This window comes from Oculina patagonica, chromosome 4 (assembly GCF_052425735.1).
Source record: "Oculina patagonica isolate OP01 chromosome 4, crgOcupat, whole genome shotgun sequence".
Lineage (NCBI taxonomy): Eukaryota > Metazoa > Cnidaria > Anthozoa > Scleractinia > Oculinidae > Oculina > Oculina patagonica.
Window position 1 is genome coordinate 54,953,432 of NC_135761.1, and position 24,452 is coordinate 54,977,883.

The 24,452-nt window shown below is 37.4% G+C and overlaps 1 protein-coding gene across 1 annotated transcript in view; it reads right to left on the reverse strand.

The window, feature by feature from the left end:
* The window catches only part of LOC144650725 (uncharacterized), a 137,693-nt gene extending 115,839 nt beyond the window's left edge, over positions 1–21,854 (reverse strand). The window contains 2 exon segments of the mRNA XM_078510467.1: positions 7,346–10,351; positions 21,782–21,854. Coding sequence (XP_078366593.1) covers positions 7,346–10,351; positions 21,782–21,845 — 3,070 coding nt within the window. The 5' untranslated portion in view covers positions 21,846–21,854.
* Positions 21,855–24,452: the final 2,598 nt, after the last annotated feature.

Consider the following 24,452-nt stretch of genomic DNA (forward strand, 5'->3'; position numbering starts at 1 on the left):
ACTGAGACGCATACGAGTTCTTCTTGACTGATTATACGTATTACCATAGTCACTACTAACTGTGGTATTACAGTAATAGAACGCTTCAACCACAACCAAAAACGATTATCAATTCAAGATTAAAAAGGATCATGCGAAACCTTTAAGAAATATTGAGTTGTTTATTAAGATTCACGTCTAAACCAGACAATTTGAGTTGTTATTACTTTGAGACTTTAACTGTATGCAGCCGCCAAAGCCACCAAACATTCTTTGCAGGTTTCGTTCTGACACAATATATACACTAGCTATCTGATGTGCTGACAATGTGTCGGAGCAACTAACATTCTTGATAAAAGCGTAAAATACAATAAAAAAGCTTCATATTCGTTGGATCTTACACCTGAATTGACTGGCTTTGCTTGGAAAGAAGTAGATTTTCCGAGTGGTCTGCGATAACGAAAAACCTCACTCCACAACCTACACCAAGCTTGCTCATGCCCAGAGCCCAAAACATTTCCACGAAATCCTAAAAAAAGACACTTTTCTGAACATGTCGACATGCACGACTTCTCTTCAAACATTTCCTTGTTATACAAATATAGGGTTTCTTTTACGGATATTTGTACAATAGAATTGAAATGATATCCACAATATCGATTGGAGGAAGAGACTATTTCCCGGTACGCTCATGGTTACACTATTTATTTTTCACTTGAACAAAAACACTTGAAGTAATGTAATTAAAACAGCTTTCGCGTAAACAAAATACGTAATATAAAAGCTTTATATAATTAATAAAGCAAAATATAAGAAGAGTTGGTAAGGTAAATGATGATGAGATGAAGTTAGGAAACATCTGTGAAAGCTACGTCACTTATATCTCGAAGTTTCTGCAAAAAAAATTAATACAATACTGGAATAGTTGCAAAAGTTCTGTGTCGCTGCAGCCACTGAATGATATAACAAGAAAGAAACATTATTGCTGAAGATATCACATGTGAAATGTTTGTTAAATAACACAACACACGAAAACAAGTCAAACACGCACAACTGTAGTTTTCATTTTTTACATTCATGAGTGAATGAGTTCGAGCGCGACTGCGTGCATGTGTCGAGTATAACGGTTAAGGTCCTTTTGAGCTAAGAAGCCTTCAAAACGTTTGCCGTTAAAGTATGAATCTCAAAAGGTGCTAAAGAAAGGCAAATATGACTTACCCTGGACGAAACCAAGAAGTAGAAACACGAAATAAACTGTCCACATACTGTTGTAGAGGGACATCACTTTAACGTGTTGTTTAATTTCGATTTCTTTGGGACATTATTAAATCAGTTGGGCATGGATGGTCCTGGATATTCAGTGGGGCGTGATGCCTTTAGACAAAATTATGCGTCTACTGTTTTATGCCCCTTGGCTTCTTTGGGGGAGCACTTAATCAGATAATGTGCCTTTTAATCCTGAAACACGAAGGGACATGTCGCAGCGACATATTTCAGGGACAAAATCACAACATGTTCATACACAAGAAAATGTAGCATGCACGTGTTGCAGCGACACGAGCCCTCGTGTGTGCTAATACATTTCAGGGGGCTTGCGGCTGCAACATGCCCCTGCTACATCTTCTTGTGTGTGTTTATGTAGTAACTTTGTCGCAACAACATGTCGCTGCAACATGTACTTTCGCCAAATCCGTCTTTTTCTCATCTTACTTGAGGCGAAAGTCATTGAGACTCATAACGAGGTGCACTAAAAAAAAAACTTCAGGTTTCATCCAGGCGGACAAAGGTTCCGATTGTCCAAATGATGTCACATTAATTTTCAACAGCAGGTTGACAAAAATCGGCTTAGTTGTTGTTAAGCTTCTATCAGTTTCCCTTTTCACCGAAAACTAGTTGGAAATCGTTGAAATATTGAGTTGTTTATTGAAAACTCATATCCTTATCTTTTCTATACGACTTCAGTTGCTGATGCTCTAAAGCTCTAAATACCAGTATTTACTCCGTGATCCTGGTATGAAGACATACACTTCATTGAAATCGTAAAGATAAAAACTAAACAAATAGAAGAGTTTGCTAGAATAATGGTAGACCAACCCGCTTTATAACTAACCGTAATTGTTTTTTTACTTAAGATAGAATCTTTAATTGACGATATTGGCCTACAGTGTGGATATTGAATAGATTCAGTGACCTTTCCACTTCACAACCTGATGTAATAACCCTTAATTTATCAACATGCGGTTTTTGTTAAATCTTTGACGTCAGTATTCTGCTGCACCAAGTTCCAAAAATAAGAACTCTGCCCATGTTTGTCTGGGGGAATAATAGTTAAAGCGCGACTGATTTTTGAGAATTTTTGCGTACCTTTTTTCCTGCTCTCTTTTTAACCTTATAGACTATCTTTATTTCACTCTCACATTTCCGTAGCCATGTTTTGATGTGTTTTCATGGTTACCTTGGCAACAGTTTCAAAACATGTAATTAAACGAGTTAGAAGGCTTGAATTGACGGAGTAACCCAACCGTCATGATAAAGGGCCATTAATTCGTGCCACGTTTCCTGTCAGTCCCGTTCTTTAGAAAAAGATCACTGTGACTTGATGGAGTAAATCATTGCCATATTTAATTACCTTCTGCCATATTGTGTGTTTCCAATGTAAACTTATTGTACCTATAACTTTTTGTTCACTTTTTTCGATTTCCACTTCATTAAAGCCTAATTATGCTTTAAACATATAGGTTATTTAATTTAATGTCTTAGCTCTGTTCTACTCTGCCACTGATTTTGTAATTTCTTTGTAGTGGCAAAATAAATGAACTTGAAAACTTGCAACTTGAAATACTTTTGCATTTTTTGCATTAACAACCGAAAGCAATTATCAGTCCAAATAGTACTGAAAATATACACAATTTTCTAACCTGCTGACAGTGCATCTGAGCAGCTCAGCTGATTTTTGATGAAAGACAATTCCACAAAAGCCTGACGATTGATGGTGCCATAAAACTTTCTGGCTTGGCTTGGAAAGAAGGAGATTTTGCCGAACATGCCGACTTGATCTCGCCTCAGTTTGAATACACAGTATTCCCGGCCATGGAAATAAAAATGTTGCTTTCCGAAGCGGGCTTTTAAAAAAGAATGTTTTATGTAGGATTCACACTAAACCAAAAATGACTAAGAAAAATTCGACAGCTTTTCAGTATAACTACTATATCAAACCGGGTAAGAGTTTATATAGTAAATTATGGGGCGCTGGTGAAAGCTTTCTCTTTAAATCGAAAACGTAGCTGGCAAAATATCTAATCTATCAATCCCACATCCTTTCTCATATGCACCTAACTAAGAGTTACTAGTTAAGTTCCTTGTGTCGCTTATTGTTACTGAATATTGCAACAACAAATTAAATTAAACGTTACTGCTGGAGCTATTACTGGTGGAATGTTGCTAAGTAACACGAAAACAAGTAAAAAAAAGTCAAACACGACGATTAGGATCAACTACAACTTTCATTTTTCCATCCATGAATTCAAGCACGACTGCTTGCATGTTTCGAGTGCAACGGTCAAAGTCCTTGGAAAAAATACCTTGATCATGTTTGCCGTTTGAGTACGAAGGCGAAAAAATTTATAAAGGAAGACAAATGTTACTTACCCTGGATGAAAACAGGAAGTAGAAACACAAAATAAACTGCCCGCATAATGCTGTAGAAGGACATTACTTTGGCTTGTTGTTTAATTTCTATTTTTTTGTTCATTATTAAATCAGTGTTGCATGAGTGGTCCTCTTCAGTGATGCATAATCTGTTCAGATGAATCATCTGCTGTTGTATTAGTCTTGGCTTTCGGGCGCACTAAGCCCTTTTTTTTTAGTAAAATAACAGAGTCTACTTGGGGTATACAGAGCTGAGGTATATTTATTTATTACATTTAACATAAATTTCAAAATAGCTGGTAACAAGATTCCATGCTAATTGGCTATGAAATTCTGAGAAACCAGGAACACAGTAGTTGAAAGGTCGTTTTCTTCGAAAGATTTAAGAGTGTTTCGAGAGTGTCATTCATGATCAGCTCTCAGACATTCAAGTTCACCAGAAATAACTATTTTTTAATCAACTAGCACGTACATCTGAAAGCAATCCTTTTAATTTAACGACTAGGCAAAAAACATAAACAGTTTTCTAACAATTAAGTATAAGTAAAAAGGGAAACTGATTGAAGGTTATACACGAGCAAGTTAGCGACCCAGCTTTATTTGGGTCTGCAGTTTGATTATTAAAAATGTATGTGACAGGGAATGCAGGCGATGAAAAAAACTGAGTTAAGAATATTCTGGATGAACTCAGGGATATGTTTTAAATAATGCACCTGGTTATAAAAATAAAAAGAAGAGAAGAAGATTATGCATCAAGACGAACTATGTGATTTGGAACGTAGCTTTAAGAGACCACTGCGGAGTATCTTGAGGGCGAGTATTTTAGCAACCGTATTTATTCAGGCGTCGCGTTTTGGTCAACTGCATGAGAACAGCACAGTCACTTGTACTGACATTCTGTTACGAAAAACAGACGCGTCTATTTTTTAGAACGTGCAGGATTAAGTTCACTTGTACACATTTTATGTAGTTATCTACCATACAGAATACCGTCATTGTGGTGCTCTTGGCAGCACCCAGTCTAAGTTAGTGTGCCTTCTCTTCAGCCTGAAGCCGGTGAAAACCGATTTACAGCCTTCAAGTAAGTAACGAGTAGTTTACAACACGACAAGAACTTAAACTTAAAGTTATAATTGATGCAATGATAATGAATAATACAAAAACGGGAAACGATCTCTCTTGAGTGAAACAGAACGCTGTTTGAGTACGAGCGTAAAATATTTTAGAGAAAGACTTACTTACATTACTTATCCTGGAAGAAAACAAGGAGTAGGAAAACAACGCCAACCGCTCGTTTTATGTCGAGTGACATTACTGCGCCGCGTTTTTTAGCTATCTGTGCAAACTTCTAACATCAACACGTTTTTCCAATTCGCGGAAAAATATCCTCTTTATTTTGGTCCACCTGACGTCATGCTATCGGGCAGAGTTGACACGAGCAACAAACTTTACTGAGAACTTGAAAGCTTTATATAATAAACATATCAATCGTATGAACAGTTGATAATGCGTTTGCGGCTTCAAGACCAAACATGCCAACCAAAGCATCTTATCACAGCTACATCGAAATCTCGAAAGTTTCAGCGCCTCCTGGGATACGAAATCTTGGCTTGTGCAAAAAGCGCTTTCAGGTAACACTATTTGAGTTTCAAAACAACAGGAAAATGATTTTAGTATTGTGCAACAAATAAAGGACCACTTTAACTGAAAATAACGGCTTATAAAACGGGAGTAAAGAATCTTGTTCAAAACGGTTTACTACAATTTTTCTTATGAAGTTATCTGCCAAAATCTTGAACCGTATTCCGTAGACAATCATTTTCATTTAAAAAAAACGTCGCTTCTCTCACGTGCGCCTTTGATTCTGCCATAAGCACAAAGAATCATTTAAATCATCTTTTAAATTTTAGCTTTGCACAATAATTTTGGCTTTAGGTGTCAGGTTGGCTAAACAAAAATATTCCACGGTTATTTTAGCAACGTTTCAGGCAACATGTTACAAAACAAACTTATTATTAAAAGAAAAGGAATCATTATCGTCGTTTTAAAAATTTCAAGTCACGCCCATCGTCAAAGTACAAAGTACGCAATAAATCGAATTATTTATAGCTAAGGTAAAACAAACATTACAAAAAGCTATCTCATACTTATTCTTTAAGCAATAGACCGCGCTTTCTAGGGCTTTACTGGCGTAATAAAACCACGCGGGATGTTGGGAGAACACGAGAAAAGCTTGTAAATCTCGAGCCGCAGAGTGATTTACAAGCTTTTCGAGTGTTCTCCCAACATCCAAAGTGGTTTTATTACGCCAGTAAAGCCCTAGAAAGTGCGGTTTATTGCTTTTATGAAATTACTATAGAAAACTTTCGTCAAAGACATAGGAATCTATTTTATTTTTCGTGATCAAATGTCTTATTCTCAACAAGTTCATCGGATGACGCGGTAAACCAATCACAGCGGCTGAAAGAATAAAACACAGGTTCAGCTCCGCACACAAAACCCACGGATCGACGAGCAAAAACGTTCAAAAGTTGTCTTAAAGCTATAAAAGTCTTAAGAAAGGAAAGGAAAAATGCAAACTGACATAGTACGAAATGTATTCAACGATTCTTTGTTCTTTGACGTGGAAAACTAGCAAATTGTGGCCGGAGTCATTCATCGCGAAAGTGTGAGAGACTGCACGAAAACTTTGCAAGATTACAAACTTCGCAGACTGACGAAGGTATTGAGAATAAAGGTTAGTTTCACAAACTCTGCTTTAGAAATTTGTTATGATTTTATTTATTCCGTATTCTTTCGTTTTCGCCGAATAACAGACTTGGCAGAAAGCACTGAAAGCATATAAAACTAAAATTATAATTCAAGCGCGAGGACTCAGCGTAAGTTTCTGCCATCAAAATAATTCAAGTAAGCTTTCATTGCGACCAATTTGATGCAGTTTTAATTCCTTTCAAATAACATTTCCGAGTAAATGTTGATTGGAACGATATCCATGTTTTTAATATTTTCCAGTCCGATAAAAGCCGACCTGTTTATAATGTTTCTTCTCATATGTTTTTCTCCGCGTTTTCGTTTTTTTTCTCTAGTTACTTCGCTCCATATGTGGCGAGTGGGAAAATTTGTTTTTGTGATCCACCCTCAGTAAATTTTCACATTGAGAACCATATTCTCCGTTTTAACAATCAGATAGACCAAAAGAAGATATTAAACTAACGTTAATTCTTCGTCCTTATGGCTTATGCGTAATCGAGCGCAGTGCGACCATGTCGGCACGGAAGCGGGAGTTTACCGGTACAATAGTACATAGGTTTTTTGAACAATTTGACCAATCAGAGCGCGCGTAGTATCTGAGTTATTTTATAAAATCCGATAAAGTTCTGAAAAGCATAGGAGTTCATCTTGTTAGATGTAAACAGGAAATTCCACAGCAAACTGGGGGAGCTGTATTACAAAGACATTTTAACTAAATTACGTAATTGCAAGAAGAGAAACAAATATTTGCCGGAATTTTTACTGAATCACAAATTATTATCTGTAGATGTGGTCAATAAAGTATAAAAAATTTGACGTAAGATGCGAAACAAAATTAAAAGTGAGCTGGACTGCGAAGACGATATGGACATGCCCAAAGAATTTAATATAAACACGAACAATTAAAATTGATCACTTTATCTTTGTACTAAGTTGCATGATTCATAAACAACGGAGAACAACATACCGGGAGATGGAGACACACTGCTGGATGAAAACACGCTGAAACTGCTGCTGCTTGAGCTTGAAGGAACACTGAAACTGCTGCTGCTTGAGCTTGAAGGTAAACTGTAACTGCTGCTGCTTGAGCTTGAAGGAACACTGAAACTGCTGCTGCTGCTTGAGCTTGAAGTCAGACTGAAACTGCTGCTGCTTGAGCTTGAAGGCAAACTGTTACTGCTGCTGCTGCTTGAGCTTGAAGGTAGACTAAAACTGCTGCTGCTTGAACTTGAAGACACACTGAAACTGCTGCTGCTTGAGCTTGAAGACACACTGTAACTGCTGCTGCTTAAGCTTGAAGATAGACTGAAACTGCTGCTGCTTGAGCTTGAAGGTAGACTGAAACTGCTGCTGCTTGAGCTTGGAGACAAACTGAAACTGCTGCTGCTTGAGCTTGAAGGCAAACTGTAACTGCTGCTGCTTGAGCTTGAAGGAACACTGAAACTGTTGCTGCTTGAGCTTGAAGACACACTGAAGCTGCTGCTGCTTGAGCTTGAAGATACACTGAAACTGCTGCTGCTTGAGCTTGGAGACAAACCGAAACTGCTGCTGCTTGAGCTTGAAGTCAAACTGAAACTGCTACTAATTGAGCTTGAAGGAAGACTGAAACTGCTGCTGCTTGAGCTTGGAGACAAACTGAAACTGCTGCTGCTTGAGCTTGAAGGTACACTGAAACTGCTGCTGCTTGAGCTCGAAGGCAAACTGTAACTGCTAATGCTTGAGCTTGAAGGCAAACTATAACTGCTGCTGTTTGAGCTTGAAGACAAACTGTAACTGCTGCTGCCTGAGCTTGAAGGTGAAATGAAACTGCCGCTGCTTGAGCTTGAAGGAACACTGTAACTGCTAATGCTTGAGCTTGAAGGCAAACTGTAACTGCTAATGCTTGAGCTTGAAGGCAAACTATAACTGCTGCTGCTTGAGCTTGAAGGCAAACTGGAACTGCTGCTGCTTGAGCTTGAAGGTGAACTGAAACTGCCGCTGCTTGAGCTTGAAGGAACACTGTAACTGCTAATGCTTGAGCTTGAAGGTAAACTGTAACTGCTGCTGCTTGTACTTGGACACACACATAAACTGCTACTGCTTGAGCTTGAAGGCAAATTATAACTGCTGCTGCTTGAGCTTGAAGGCAAACTGTAACTGCTGCTGCTTGAGCTTGAAGGTAAACTGTAACTGCTGCTGCTTGAGCTTGAAGGCAAATTATAACTGCTGCTGCTTGAGCTTGAAGGTAAACTGTAACTGCTGCTGCTTGAGCTTGAAGGTAAACTGAAACTGCTGCTGCTTGAACTTGAAGGCAAACTGAAACTGCTGCTGCTTGTACTTGGACACACACATAAACCGCTACTGCTTGAGCTTGAAGGTAAACTGTAACTGCTGCTGCTTGAGCTTGAAAGCAAACTGTAACTGCTGCTGCTTGAACTTGAAGGCAAACTGTAACTGCTGCTGCTTGAGCTTGAAGGCAAACTGAAACTGCTGCTGCTTGAACTTGGACACACACATAAACTGCTACTGCTTGAGCTTGAAGAAAAACTGAAACTGCGGCTGCTTGAACTTGAAGGCAGACTGAAACTGCTACTGCTTGAACTTGGACACACACATAAATTGTTGCTGCTTGAAGTTGGAGAAACACTGAAACTGCTGCTGCTCGAAGTTGGGGACACACTGAAACTGCTACTGCTTGAGCTTGGACACACACATAAACTGCTGCTGCTTGAACTTGAAGGCAGACTGAAACTGCTACTGCTTGAACTTGGACACACACATAAACTGCTGCTGCTTGAAGTTGGAGACACACTAAAACTGCTGCTGCTTGAACTTGAAGGTAAACTGAAACTGCTACTGCTTGAGCTTAAAGGCAGACTGAAACTGCTACTGCTTGAGCTCGGACAGACACATAAACTGCTGCTGCTCGAAGTTGGGGACACACTGAAACTGCCGCTGCTTGAACTTGACGACACACTGTAACTACTACTGCTTGAACTTGGAGACACACTGAAACTGCTACTGCTTGAACTTGGACACACACATAAGCTGCTGCTGATTGAGCTTGGAGACACACTAAAACTGCTGCTGCTCGAAGTTGGGGACACACTATAACTGCTGCTGCTTGAACTTGTAGGCACACTGTAACTGCTACTGCTTGAACTTGGACACAGACATAAACTGCTTCTGCTTGAACTTTGGAACACACTGAAACTACTGCTGCTTGAGCTTGAAGACAAACTGAAACTGCTGCTGCTTGAACTTGGTGACAAACTGAAACTGCTACTGCTTGAACTTGGACACACACATAAACTGCTACTGGGTGAACTTGCAGACACACTGAAACTGCTGCTGCTTGAGCTTGAAGACCAACTGTAACTGCTACTGCTTGATCTTGAGGAATGACTGAAACTGCTACTGCTTGAAGTTGGAGACACACTGGAACTGCTACTGCTTGAGCTTGGAGACCAACTGTAACTGCTACTGCTTGAACTTGAGGAGTGACTGAAACTGCTACTGCTTAAACTTGTAGACGGACTGAAACTGCTACTGCTTGAAGTTGGAGACACACTGGAACTGCTACTGCTTGAGCTTGGAGACCAACTGTAACTGCTACTGCTTGAACTTGAGGAGTGACTGAAACTGCTACTGCTTAAACTTGTAGACGGACTGAAACTGCTACTGCTTGAAGTTGGAGACACACTGGAACTGCTACTGCTTGAGCTTGGAGACCAACTGTAACTGCTACTGCTTGAACTTGAGGAGTGACTGAAACTGCTACTGCTTAAACTTGTAGACGGACTGAAACTGCTACTGCTTGAAGTTGGAGACACACTGAAACTGCTACTGCTTGAACTTGGACACAAACATAAACTGCTACTGCTTGTGCTGGAAGACAAACTGAAACTGCTGCTGCTTGAACTTGGAGATAAACTTAAACTGCTGCTGCTGCTGCTTGAACTTGGACACACACATAAACTGCTGCACTGTAGAGCTGTGGAGCAAAGGTTTCTCTCCAGTTATACATTGACCGAAAACTTGACTGCTATGCTAGTTGTTTTTCATTTCTGGTATTTCGGGGTACGACTTTAAATTTGAATGGGTTGCTGTAGTGTTTTAGTTTGTTATTAACAACGCCCAGAGAGCGTTTAAGATTGTCGTGGTCTAAAGCGATAATTTTACACATCCCCTTTACAAGGACTACGCGTACCGTGACTTGCCCTCCATCTGGTTGTAGTTTATGCAGTCCCATGTAAACTGACCCCAAATGTTTCCACGCACAACTCAGGGTAACTTAGACATTGTTTAAACAATCGGCCTCATAAATTCTGTGTCCATGTATTTCGTTTTTAATTCGTATTTTGATTGCAATAAAATCATTTTTGAACATTTTAATCCGATTGATAAACAGCAACTATTTGGAAGTTCGAGTTAAATATATAAATTCTGGCTGCTTACATTCGTCAAGTGCTCTCGTCAGCTGAGGGGCAATCGAGAAAAGTGACTAAAACATTGTCTTTGAAAAGCAGTCAAGTCATAAAAATAATTCTAAATGCTGTCAATGTCGAGTAAATGACAAAAAAAAAACAATAACAAGCCAATGATTCGCCTCTCCAGTTGATCAACCCAGATAACTAATTAGATAACTAATTTAATCCATCAGACTCGTATTCTTTGTTTCACTACCTTTTGTACTACTAATGTTAAACGAACAAATAAAAGGGAAGCACGGAAATGAGAAAAAACAAAATCTTTGTCGCTGACAGACCGAAGGCATCACGCCTGTGATGATCAACGAGCCGACAGTCGCACCGAGTGACCCACCGAGCAAATTGGAATCCACAATCGATTGAAAATAACCGCCGAAAAGACGAAAGCACGGGTGAGAAGGGAGCGCGTGGCGCGCGCGGACGAACAAACCGACAAACGGGCCCCAAACGCAAAGACGCAAATGTGCAAGAACGAAGTGTGAAAAGCAAAATGGTGAGTGGAGGGCCACGCCCCAGCGCGACGAGGGACGGCACCCCGGGGGAGCCAAGATCCAGGGACGGACGGGGGGCCAAATTGGGGGAACCAAGATCACTGCGACACCGCATTCTTAATATAAACACGCTATGGCCATACGTATTCTTACAACAGTTACGGTGGTTAGCGTGGATAAATAATCAATTTTTCCTTTGTATTTTGGTGACAGTAGGGAAACTCCTTTGCGAACGTATATTATTCGATTCATTCAAGAAACAAATTGAAATTTGCCTCAAATAAAGTTTGGTTGTTTACATCAGTGCATTGCGAGCATTTGTGAACATTTCAACGAGTTATATTAGGCTTGACTAATAAACTGACAATCAATTTTGAGTCTGTTTTCTTGATCTTTTTTTAAATACTGAGCAGATTTTAGAATGTTGCGTTGTCTATGAACAGGTCCATTTAATTCGGCCTATTGAAGTTGTTTCGACTTATATAACAAGAGCTGCCATTCGTGTGAACCGTTAGTCTTGCCACAATATGCATGGTTCAAGTAATTAGCTGGTTATTGTTTTCTTCTTTATTTTTTAATTAATCCATTTTCACTGCGCAATATATAATCCACCCATACCCTTTCTTTTGGTAGACCTTTGGAAAGTAATGAAATATTCAGTGCAAGGTTGCAATGTGTTAAACATGCTTACAGGATTACTAATTACTTATCGGTCGACATAATACTTATGATGTTTATCAAAGAACTGCGTTGTTGTGAATCGCTTCTTTGTGACGTTATGTGCCTTAAGAAAAATACTGTGGTAGCCGGTAGTCTTTATAGCAACAGTCAGTGTTAATCAGGAATCAACAACCTATTCCAACTTGAAGCGGGTAATGAGCGGTTTTTATTTTCTACGCCATATAAGATTAATTACATTGTTAGCAACAAGCGGCACGCCAATCATTAGGAGATCAGTTGCACAAATACATGTTCACTGCCATTCGTGAGATTTCGTTAAAGCGATTTCTGTTAAGCATTACTCTAGCAACATACTAAACGAATGTAGAGTTGATATGGTGAGTTATAACCGCCATAACATGAAATGTCTCTTATTCTTATAAGACCAATCATAACCAAAGCGGTAAATAGAACGTTAGAATAGCTGCTCTTGCATAAATAGATGAAAGCACTACCAAGTCTCAAAGTCACTGCCTAAGCTCATATATAAATCGGTTTTTAACAAATTATGTAACAATTAAGAAATCAAACATTGATGTCAAACGCGACATACCGCAGTTCGTATTTTTGTTTTAACATCACAAATTGTTAGCAGTGTTTATCTCGAACTTTCTATTTCGTGAAAAATGCTGTGACACAATGCCATATATATGACCATGGTTGAAAAACAAAAATGCTTAAAGAAGGAAAATATCGCTTACCTTGGAAGAAACTAGCGAGTAGAAGCACAAACCAAGCTGTGCCAATATTGTTGTGGAGGGACATTACTTCTTCATATGTTGTTTTTTGGGGGTGTTTTTTTTTTTTGGTGCTTCGCGATTTGCATTTATCAGTCTCGCATGAAATACATCCCAGTGGCGGTTTGCATTGGCTACCTCGTTTACTCTAAGTGGCAGTTAAGAATAACGGTAGTCCCAAATAAAGCGGATTTGTCGACTTAGCTAGTATCTCTTTTTAATCAATACCACAAACTTAGAAAGATCTTTCATTGGTTTATTTGTCTTTCAGTGAAAGTTTTTATTTGAAATGTTTAAAAATTGTTATTCATGAGTTCATTGTTTGAGAGCGGACGACGTCTCAATTTCGCTTTCCAAGAAAATAACCTTTGCCCTGATCTATTCATCTCAGTGACGGCAATTTGATTTATACGGCAACTAATTTGTTTTAGTTCATTACCTGAAAGCAAGATCTTGAAGTGCGTTTGATTGATAACTTGAATATCTCGCTAAAACATGAATATTACCCGAATTTGGAGTTTCCTTTGAATGGCTTTCTGTTTGTAACTTTACTTTGATTACCGTAAAATTTCGATAATAAACGTTTATGTATATTATATACGTACTGAGATTGTCATTGAAGTCATTGAACGCCCCATTTAATGAACAATTCAGTCGAAGATATTTTCGAAGTTATTTTCGTAAACAGCGTAAAGCAGTTCACAGTCTTCATCAGTCAACGGCGCGTCCAGCAGCTTTGTATTTGCTTCCACGGTCTTCTTTTTTCGGTTCTTTTTGTTTTGATTGTTCGAGTCAACTGAAGTGGATAACCTGCAAGATAACAGTTTCACGTCCGCTTTGCTTTTAACTTGTGCGTTTTCCTGACTTTCGACGTATTCTTTTGCGGAAGAAACGTGGGCTTTTCACTTTTGTTTTTTCTTAGGAATACCGAAAAAGTTTTAACGTAAACGTTGGAATTATAATAGTAAAAAAAACCTTTTTAGCGCTACGCAAGAAATGGCCTTTGTGAGAAACGCCGCCAATCAACCTTGAATGAAAACTTCAACTTGAAACGTCTCACACGTCAAAAACATGATACGCGGCTTCTAACTGGGGTCTCTGTAAAGAGCGGACCGGATGGCGGCGGATGGCGGATGGCGGATGGCGGATGACAAAAGGCGGATGAGAAAAGGCGGATGGGAAAAGGCGGATAAATTATTTTTTATCAATTTTTTTTTATTAAATCAATAACTAATAAATAAATTAATAAATAAAAGAAGTAAATATTAGAATATTCAGTCTAGGAGATAGTAATTTTAAATGCACGGCTAGTACGACGACACTTGTATTGGACAATTTATTTGGCCGATATTTCGATTAGTCAACTAGTCTTCTACAGGGCCAGAGCTGGAGTGTAGAAGACTAGCTGACTACAGTATGGGGCCCAGTTCTCGGCCACTTCAGACGTATTTCTTTCCTCAGAACAACCAAAGAAACTTGAAATTTCTCCCAGAGCTAGCTTCATCATTCAGCTTTTTGCTGTAAAGCTATCGACCGGTCAAAAATTAATTTGCCAGAGCAATAATAAAAATAAAAGCTCCATTTGTGGGCCCAGTTCTCGGCCACCTTGGCCCAGTTCTCGGCCACTAAAAAGCTTGTGCGTAATTATCTGTAAAAAAATGCTCAATTAATTTTCACAGTCATAAAATCACTCTGTAAACTTATTTATGTTATATCGATCCCAAATTATTTTTATGAGGCTTTGTTTTACTTTAGAAAAGAAGGTTTTCAACGCGCCTAGTTGCCTATGTGCAGGTTCTGGCAAAACCGCATTGTGTGACCAATGCATTTAGATGGTTTATTTTGCAGTGAAAAGGTCTTGAAAGAGTTAGGTGTTGTAGAAATAATAGACAAAACAAGAGTCAGCTCAAAACTTAGAGATAAGATTGAACTTTTTTAAAAAAAAACATTTCTTTCTTTCATTCTGGCAGCAGCAGATGAAATTATATTAAAAACCAAGCGATAAGCTGTGATAGCGAGCAGGGTGGCCGAGAACTGGCAAATACGCAAACGTCGCAAGAAAAAATTTCGAAGTAAATTAAGACCAAAAACTACAACGGTTCAACGAAAAGTTAACTCAAGCAGAAAGCTGAATTATTCTACGTTTCACATGCCAATAATTAGCTCGTTTGCTGGGGGCTTTCGGATGAAATACGAATTTAATTACATCCGTGAATTTTAAGGAGCCGTAAACAAACAATTTTTTCGGGAAAACAAATTCACCTACCTCCGCGTAAACTCGACGTGTGAGCTTTCTATATCGAGTTGAACGATCAAACTCAAGATACTTAAAGCACATGAATCAATCTATCATTTGCAGGAAATAACTTTTTTTTTAATTCAACTGGAGCGTGAAAAAACGCGTTAAACACAAAGTGGCCGAGAACTGGACCCGGCCGAGAACTTGGGGCCATACTGTAGTCGAAATATCGGCCAAATAAAGTGTCCAATACAAGTGTCGTCGTACTAGCCGTGCATTTAAAATTACTATCTCCTAGACTGAATATGCTAATATTTACTTATTTTATTTATTAATTTATTTATTAGTTATTGATTTAATAAAAAAAATTGATAAAAAATAATTTATCCGCCTTTTCTCATCCGCCTTTTTTCATCCGCCTTTTTCATCCGCCATCCGCCATCCGCCATCCGCCGCCATTTGGTCCTCTCTTTACAGAGACCCTTCTAACTGGACGTATAATTTTCCTCACAAGTGAAAAAAGCGATACGCGCCATTTGATTGGTTTACATCGGTTTGCGAACGAAAATTTACTTTGCGGCTTTTCAGTGAGTAAATATCAGTACGTATATAATAAAATAAGTTCGGTTGCTCTCATTAGTACGCTCGTTAAAAACAAAACTTGTTCTCGCCAGCTGAGGGGCAAAACTAGAAAATGACAACAACTTGTCTTTCAAAAGCAGCCAAGACAAAGAAATAAGTAAAAATGCTGAATTAAAATAACAAGTCAATGATTTATCTCAGTGGTTGATCAACCCAAGATGATAAGGATTATTTTTTTTATTCCGCATTTTTTTTATAAACACACTATCACTATATTTATGCCCACAACGATTACGGCTGCTAGTGTGGATAAACAGTCGGCTTTTCCTTTGTATTTTGGTGACAGTGGTGAAACTTCTATATCAAAATTAGTCTCTAATAAAGTTTGGTTGTTTGCATTAATGCATTGCCAGCAATTAAAAACATTTCAACGAGTTGTGAGGCTTGACCAATTACTCAACTGTCCATCAGTTTTTATCCTATTTTCTTTCTTTTGTTTCTAAACAGTTTGCAAAATTTGGAATGTACGAGTTTCATTTAATTTAGACTACTGAAGTTGTTTTGACTTAGACGTTATACAACAAGAGTTCCCATTCGTTTAAACTGTTGGTCCTGCCACAGTATGCACGCTTCAAGTTATTAGCTAGTTATTTGCAATCCACCATTAGTCTGTCCTGTTATTGCATTTCGTTGGGCTTTGAAAATAAAATATTAAGCGAAAGATTGCAAGAAATGCATAGAACATGCTTACTTAAATAGTTACTAATGGGTCAAGAAAATAATTATGATAGATACCAAAGAATTGCATTGTTATGAATTCCTCCATGTGGCGTTGAACCTTGTGAAAATTATGTGGTTGCCGAAGTCTTAGCAACAATCGGTGCTAATAAGGATGGCTTCTTCCAACTTAAACCGAGTAAAGACTGGTTTTTAGTTACTATGCTATATAAGATTAAATATATCGTTAGAAAGAAACGGCTTGTCCGTGATGAAGAGGGAGCAGAAATGCATTTTTCACTGCCAGCGGTAAGATGTCGTCAAAGTGGTTTCCAAGTCTTTGAACAAATTCTTTCTATTCTGGAGCACTTGACGTAATGAAATTAAGAATTTATCACGAAAATAACATCTGTACAGCTTTAATTTATGAAGAGTTAATAAAGCGAATGTTATGCTTCTGAGACCAGTCAAACTTAGCCAAAGCGGAAAATAGAACGTTAAAATTGTTTTTGCCTATAACTAGATGAAAACACTTTCAAGTATATCAAAACGATGCTTACGTTCATACATCGATTGTTAAATGACATAACAATAACGAAATCAAACATTAACGTTACTTATGTTGAACAAACGGGAGAACCTGCAGTTACTGTTTAAACGTGTGTTCCAAGGAATTAAGACATTACAATTAGTACTGAAAAATATACTGGAAATAAATAACAAGTCAATGACGCAAAACATCATCAAGTCAATGATTCATCTTGGCGGTCTATCGACCTAGATGATTGATTTTTACATTCCGCATTCTTTTTATAAGCACGCTATCGTGATCGTAAGCTCAGTAAGATTACAGCTGCTAGCGTGGATTAATAGTTAGTCCTTCATTTGTATTTTCAGTTATTTGAAAAGCACTATATTAAAATAAAGTTTGGCTTTTGACATTAATGCATTACCAACAATTTTAAACATTTCAAAGAGATATAAGGCTTGACCAATAACCTAACTGCCCATCAATATTTAACCTATTTTGTTGCTCATTTTCCTAAACAGTTAGCGAGTTTTAGAATGATGTGTTGTTTATGAACAGTTTCAACTAATCCAGACAATTGAAGTTGTTTCGACTTCGACGTTATACAGCAAGAGTAGCCATTTGTTTAAACCTTTGGTTCTGCCACAGTGTGCATGTGCATGCTTCAAGTTAGTAGCTAGTTATTTGCAATCCACCCATACTCTGTTAACTTAATTATTTTCTTTCTTTGGCCTCTGGAAAGGAAATATTTAGCTTTTTAAGGTTAATTATATCGTTAGTAAGAAATGGAGTGTTAGTGATAAAGAGGGAGCATAAATGCATTTACTGGCAGCCATAAGATTTCGTCAAAGTGGTTTCCAATTCGTTAAACTAATTCTTTCAATTCTGGAACCATTGTCGTAATGAAATCAAGACCGTATCACGAAAACAACATCTGTAAAGCTTTACTCTAACAACAAATTAAACGAATGAAGACATGATATGGCCAATTTATATAAAACCGTCATGGAATCGAATGATTCTTATGCTTTAAGATCAGTCATACTAACCAAAAGCGGAAAAATAGAGCGATAGAACTGTTTTTGCATAAGTAGATGAAAACACTACCAAGTCTATCAAAATGACTGCTTACGTTCATATATCGGCTGTTATTAAATAACATGACAATTAAGAAACCAAACATTAATCTCGTGCATGTTGAACAAACGCGTTAAACTACAGTTCTTATTTTTCAACTCCATGAGCTGTTAGCAGTGTTTATGGAAGCTTTCTGATGCGTGCAAAATGCCGTGACGCAATTCCATGAGTATATATGGGTGAAAAAGTGCTAAAGGAAGGCAATATTACTTACCTTGGAAAAAAACCAGCGAGTTGAAACACGAAACAAGCTACGCGCATATTGCTGTGAAGGAACATTACTGCATGGTTTAATCCACTGACATATATTCTAGGCTATGGGTGTGTCACCCTTGAAAGCGAGCAAATTAGCTTCGCGATTTGCAATTATTAGTCTCGCATGAAATACATATCCCTCTAAGCACTGGCTACCTCGTTAACTCTATAAGTGACAGTTAAGAATAACGCTTGTCCCAAATAAAGCCGATTTGTCGAGTTTTGTAAACTTTAGCTAGCATCTCTTTTCAATCAATACCACAATCTTGGAAAGATCTTTTATTAGTTTATTTGTCTTTCAGTGAAAGTTTTTACTTAAAATGTTTAAAAATAGTTATTTATGAGTTTATTGTTTGAGAACGGATGACGCACGTTCGCTTTCAAAGAGAAAAACCTTTGCCCCAATCTATTTTTGGCAATTTGATTTATACTTCAACTTATTTGTTTTAGTTCACTACCTGAACGCAAGATCTTGAAGTGCGTTTGACTGAGCACTTGAATATCTAGCTAAAATATGAATATTAACCGAATGCGGAGTTTCCTTTGAATGGATTCCTTGCCCTCTGATAGTCGAGTACCGTTAAATTTCGATAAGAAGAGATGGACTTTTATGTGTTTCATCGGTATATCAAAACAGTAAGAAGAGAGTTGAAAATACGACGCGCGCGGAGTATTTTTGACGAAATTCGAGGTGTTTGGATAGCTGATGAAACACTGTCTCGAGTGTCTGATGTATCTTCTCAATCGAAATAAAAACTACGGAGTAAACGGAGAAATAAAATCGTTAATATCTATGCTAATTAAGACCGGGTATCAAAACCTTCTTCACGGTTTTAATTTTCTTTGTTTGAACTTGATGAATTACTTATGAGTTTGAGAATATCTGATGAAGACTCATTCAAACGAAGCCGGTTTAGGACTTATTTGAGCACAGACTTTTCCGTAAGTTTATTTTCGAGATTCTCTGCGATGCACCTTCTGCTCGCGCAGTAAAAAGGCACTTGTATGAACTCATGGATTGTCGTGAGGTGCCGTAGAGCTGACTAGCAACGTTTTCTCTCCAGTAACCTTTTTTCATACAGTGACCAAAAAATTGAATGACTTGCTAGTTGTTTTTTCATTTCTGGTATTTCAGATACGAATTGAAATTTCAGTGGGTTACTAAGTTCGCAAGAGGCTGTAGTGTGTCGATTACAGATTATTAGTAGAAACTCAGCCGTGTTCTATTCAAAATCCACGAATCTGATTGGTTCTCCAACTGTTTTCTATTCGCTGATAGAAAACGATCGCGCGCTCGTTGCTCATTAAAAGATTAATTTTTCTTCATTTTTGGCTTATAAGTACGTAAAATTGTAGGTTTTTGGACTGCAGTCCTTTAAGAGTTTCTACTAAAACAATTACACTACTCGCCCTCGTTTTCTATGAGCAATAGTCAACTCGGCTGCGCCTTGTTGACTATTTGCTCATAGAAAACTCGGGCTCGTAGTCTAATTGTTAATTAAAACGACGTTAAGACACCGTTTATGATAGACGTGGTCTAAAGTGTCTTTTTTTACACATCATCTTTACCGGGTCTACGTGAACTGTGGCTTATTCACAATAATAAAATTTTGCCTTCGCCTGGTTGTCGTTTACGCAGTCCAGTGTAAACCCCCAGTTCTTCAACAATTTAGGACAAACTTGGACCCTATTTAAAAAATCGGCTCAATAGATTCTATTAATTTTGATATATACCGTTTTTATTTTGTTTTTTGGTTGCAGTAAACATCATTGGTGAAATATTTTAATGCAATCAATAAACAGTAATCATTTGATAAGTTCTGTATTGACGTTTGTCTTAAATATATAAATTTTGGTTGTTTACATTAGTACATCCGGCCAATTTTCCCCCTCTGGGTAAACGCATTAAGTCAAGACATTAGTGGGTCATTAGTACATTCGTTAAGTAAATTTGTCAAGTGTTTTCACCAGCTGAGGGGCAAACTAGAAAATGACAACAACTTGTCTTTCAAAAGCAGCCAAGACATAACAATGAGTAAAAATGCCAAATTGAAATAAGACTCAATGACAAAAACAATAAGTCGATGATTCAGCTCGGCAGTTGATCGACCTTGATGATAAGTTTCTTTATTCCGCGTTCTTTTTATAACACGCTATCGCTATATTTATGCCCACAACGATTACAGCTGCTAGCGTGGATTAATAGTCGGCTTTTCTTTTGTATTTTGGTGACAGTAGAGAAACTTCTTTGTGAACTTGTTTTATCAAGTTAAGTAACAGTTATTTGAATAGCACTATATCAAAAATTGTCTGAGATAAAGTTTGGTTGTTTACAATAATGCATTGCCAGCAATTTAGAAAATTTCAACGAGTCATAAGGCTTGACCAGTTAGTTAACTGTCCATCAGTTTTGAACCTATTTGCTTGCTCTTCTTTCTAAATAGTAAGCAAATTTTGAAATGTTGCGCTGTCTTCGACTGAAGAATTTCGTTTAATTTAGACTACTAAAAATTTTTCTACTTCGACTTTATAAAACCAGAGTCGCTATTTAGCCTTGCCATAGTATGCATGCTTCTAGTTGTTAGCTAGCAACATCCATGGGATTGTTCTGTCTTGTTATTTCCTTTCATTAGCCTTTGAAAATGAAATATTTAGTAAAAGGTTGCTGAAAGATTAAGTCTGGGAAACGATCTGTCGAGAAATACATGGAACATGCTTCACTGAAATATTGTAAACTAATGGGTCGAGAAAATATTTCTGATGGATATCAAAGAATTGCATTGTTGTGAATTTCTTCTTGTGACCTTATGTGCCTTATGAAAAATACTGTGGTTGCTGTAGTCTTGGCAACAGTCGGTGTTATTAACGATAATGTCTTCCAAATTGAAGCGAGTAAAGACCAGTTTTTAATTTCTACGCTATATAATATTTATCATATTGTTAGTAAGATACGTTATGCCCGTACTGAAGAGCGAGCACAAATGCAATTCTCTTTGCCAGCCGTCAGATGTCGTCAAAGTGGTTTCCAATTCGTTAAACAAATTCTTTCAATTCTGGAGCACTTGACGTAATGAAATCAAAAACTTATCACGAAAACAACATTTGTGAAGCTTTACTTTAACAACATATTAAACTAATGGAGAGTTGATATGATGAATTATAAGATCGTCAAGGAGTCGAATGCTTCTTATGATTTTAGGCCAATCATACTGAACCAAACCGGAAAATAGAACGTTAAAATTGTTCTTGCATAATAGATGAAAACACTACCATATTTATCAAAATGACTGCTAATTACGCTCATATATCGGTTGTTATTAAATAACATAACAATTAAGAAATCAAACATTGAGGTCATTAATGTTGAACAAACGCGAGATATCTACTGCAGTTCTTATTTTTGTTTCAACGTCACGAGTCGTTATAACGGTGTGATGTCGAGCTTTCTCGTGCGTAAAAAATGCTGTGACGCAGAGCTTTATCAGTATGGGTGCACAAAGTGCTAAAGGAAGGCAAATATCACTTACCTTGGAAGAAACCAGCAAGTAGAAACACAAACCAAGCTGCGCGCATATTGTTGTGAAGGGACATTACTGTATGGTGTGTTCTGCAATTAACTTCACGATTTGCATTTTTCAGCAGTCTTGCATGAAATATATCCCAGTGTTTGTATTGGCTACCTCGTTTACTCTAAGTGACAGTTAGAATAACGGTAGCCTCAAATAAAGCCGATTTGAGAAGTTTGACTGTATCTCTTTTCTTTTCAATCAACACCACAATCTCAGAAAGTGCTTTCTTCAGTTTATTTGTCTTTCAGTGAAGGTTTTACCTAAAGGTGCTTAAAAACGCGTTCTACAACCTGACGGAGTCTCGATGCTTTTCACAATTTAAGTTCTGTACCTAATTAAATAAAGACGCTGTTAAAAAGAAAAGTGTTTAGTCTCGATTTAAATCAAGAAATCAAGAACTTAACACGAAAACAACATTTGTGAAGCTGTACTTTAACAATATATTAAACGAATGAAGAGGTGATATGGTGAATTATAAGATCGTCGTGGAAACGAATGTTTTTATGCTTCTGAGACCAGTCATACAGAGCTAAAGCGGAAAATGCAACGTTAAATTCTTTTGCATAAATAGATGAAAACACTTTCAAGTATATCAAAACGACTGCTTACGTTCATACATCGGTTGTTAGATGACAAAACATTACGAAATCAAACATTAACGTTATTTATGTTGAAAAAATGCGAGGAACATTGCAATAAGTACTGAAAAATATACTGGAGATAAATAACAAGTCGATGACGAAAAACACTTATAAGTCAAACGATTCATCTTGGCGGTCTACCGACCTAGATGATTGATTTTTACATTCCGCATTCTTCTTATAAGCGCGCTATCGTGATCGTATGCTCAGCACGATTACGGCTGCTAGCGTGGATTAATAGTCAGTCCTTCATTTGTATTTTCAGTTATTTGAAAAGCACTATATTAAAATAAAGTTTGGCTTTTGACATTAATGCATTGCCAACAATTTTAAACATTTCAAAGAGATATAAGGCTTGACCAATAACCTAACTGCCCATCAATATTTAACCTATTTTGTTGCTCATTTTCCTAAACAGTTAGCGAATTTTAGAATGATGTGTTGTTTATGAACAGTTTCAACTAATCCAGACAATTGAAGTTGTTTCGACTTCGACGTTATACAGCAAGAGTGGCCATTTGTTTAAACCTTTGGTTCTGCCACAGTGTGCATGTGCATGCTTCAAGTTAGTAGCTAGTTATTTGCAATCCACCCATACTCTGTTAACTTAATTATTTTCTTTCTTTGGCCTCTGGAAAGGAAATATTTAGCTTTTTAAGGTTAATTATATCGTTAGTAAGAAATAGAGTGTCAGTGATAAAGAGGGAGCATAAATGCATTTACTGGCAGCCATAAGATTTCGTCAAAGTGGTTTCCAATTCGTTAAACTAATTCTTTCAATTCTGGAACCATTGTCGTAATGAAATCAAGACCTTATCACGAAAACAACATCTGTAAAGCTTTACTCTAACAACAAAATAAACGAATGAAGACATGATATGGCCAATTTATATAAAACCGTCATGGAATCGAATGATTCTTATGCTTTAAGATCACTCATATTGACCCAAAGCGGAAAAATAGAGATAGAACGTTTGATAAATAGATAAAAACACTACCAAGTTTATCACAATGACTGCTTACGTTCATATATCCGCTGTTATTAAATAACATAACAATTAAGAAATCAAACATTAATGTCGTTCATGTTGAAATCAAACGCGAGAAACTCCAGTTCTTATTTTTCAAGGCCATGAGCTGTAAGCAGTGTTTATGCAAGCTTAATGTTCCGTGCAAAATGCCGTGACGCAATTCCATGAGTATATATGGGTGTAACAAGTGCTAAAGGAGGGCAATATTACTTACCTTGGAAAAAACCAGCGAGTTGAAGCACGAAACAAGCAACGCGCATATTGCTGTGAAGGAACATTACTGCATGGTTTGATTCACTGACATATATTCTAGGCTATCGGTGTGTCACCCTTGAAAGCGAGCAAATTAGCTTCGCGATTTGCAATTATTAGTCTCGCATGAAATACATATCGCTCTTAGGTCCTCTAAGCACTGGCTACTTCGTTAACTCTAAGTAGCAGTAAAGAATAACGGTAGTCCCAAATAAAGCCGATTTGTCGAGATGTAAACTTTAGCTGGTATCTTTTTTCAATCAATACCACAATCTTGGAAAGATCTTTCATTAGTTTATTTGTCTTTCAGTGAAAGTTTTTACTTTAAATGTTTAAAACTAGTTATTTATGAGTTTATTGTTTGAAAACGGATGACGCACGTTCGCTTTCAAAGAGAAAAACCTTTGCCCCGATCTATTTATAGCAATTTGATTTATACGGCAACTAATTTGTTTAGTTCATTACCTGAACGCAAGATCTTGAAGTGCGTTTGACTGAGCACTTGAATATCTAGCTAATATAAGAACATTTACCAAATGCGGAGTTTCCTTTGAATGAATTCCTTGCCCTCAGTTTCTAATATTGCGTTGAGTACAGTAAAATTTCGATGAGAAGATGGGCTTAAATTTATTTGAAAGCTTTGCTGGAGTCATTTTCCGGAGTGGGTGAGGGCGTGGAGTCGGGGGAGGTTGCAAGATGTAAGTC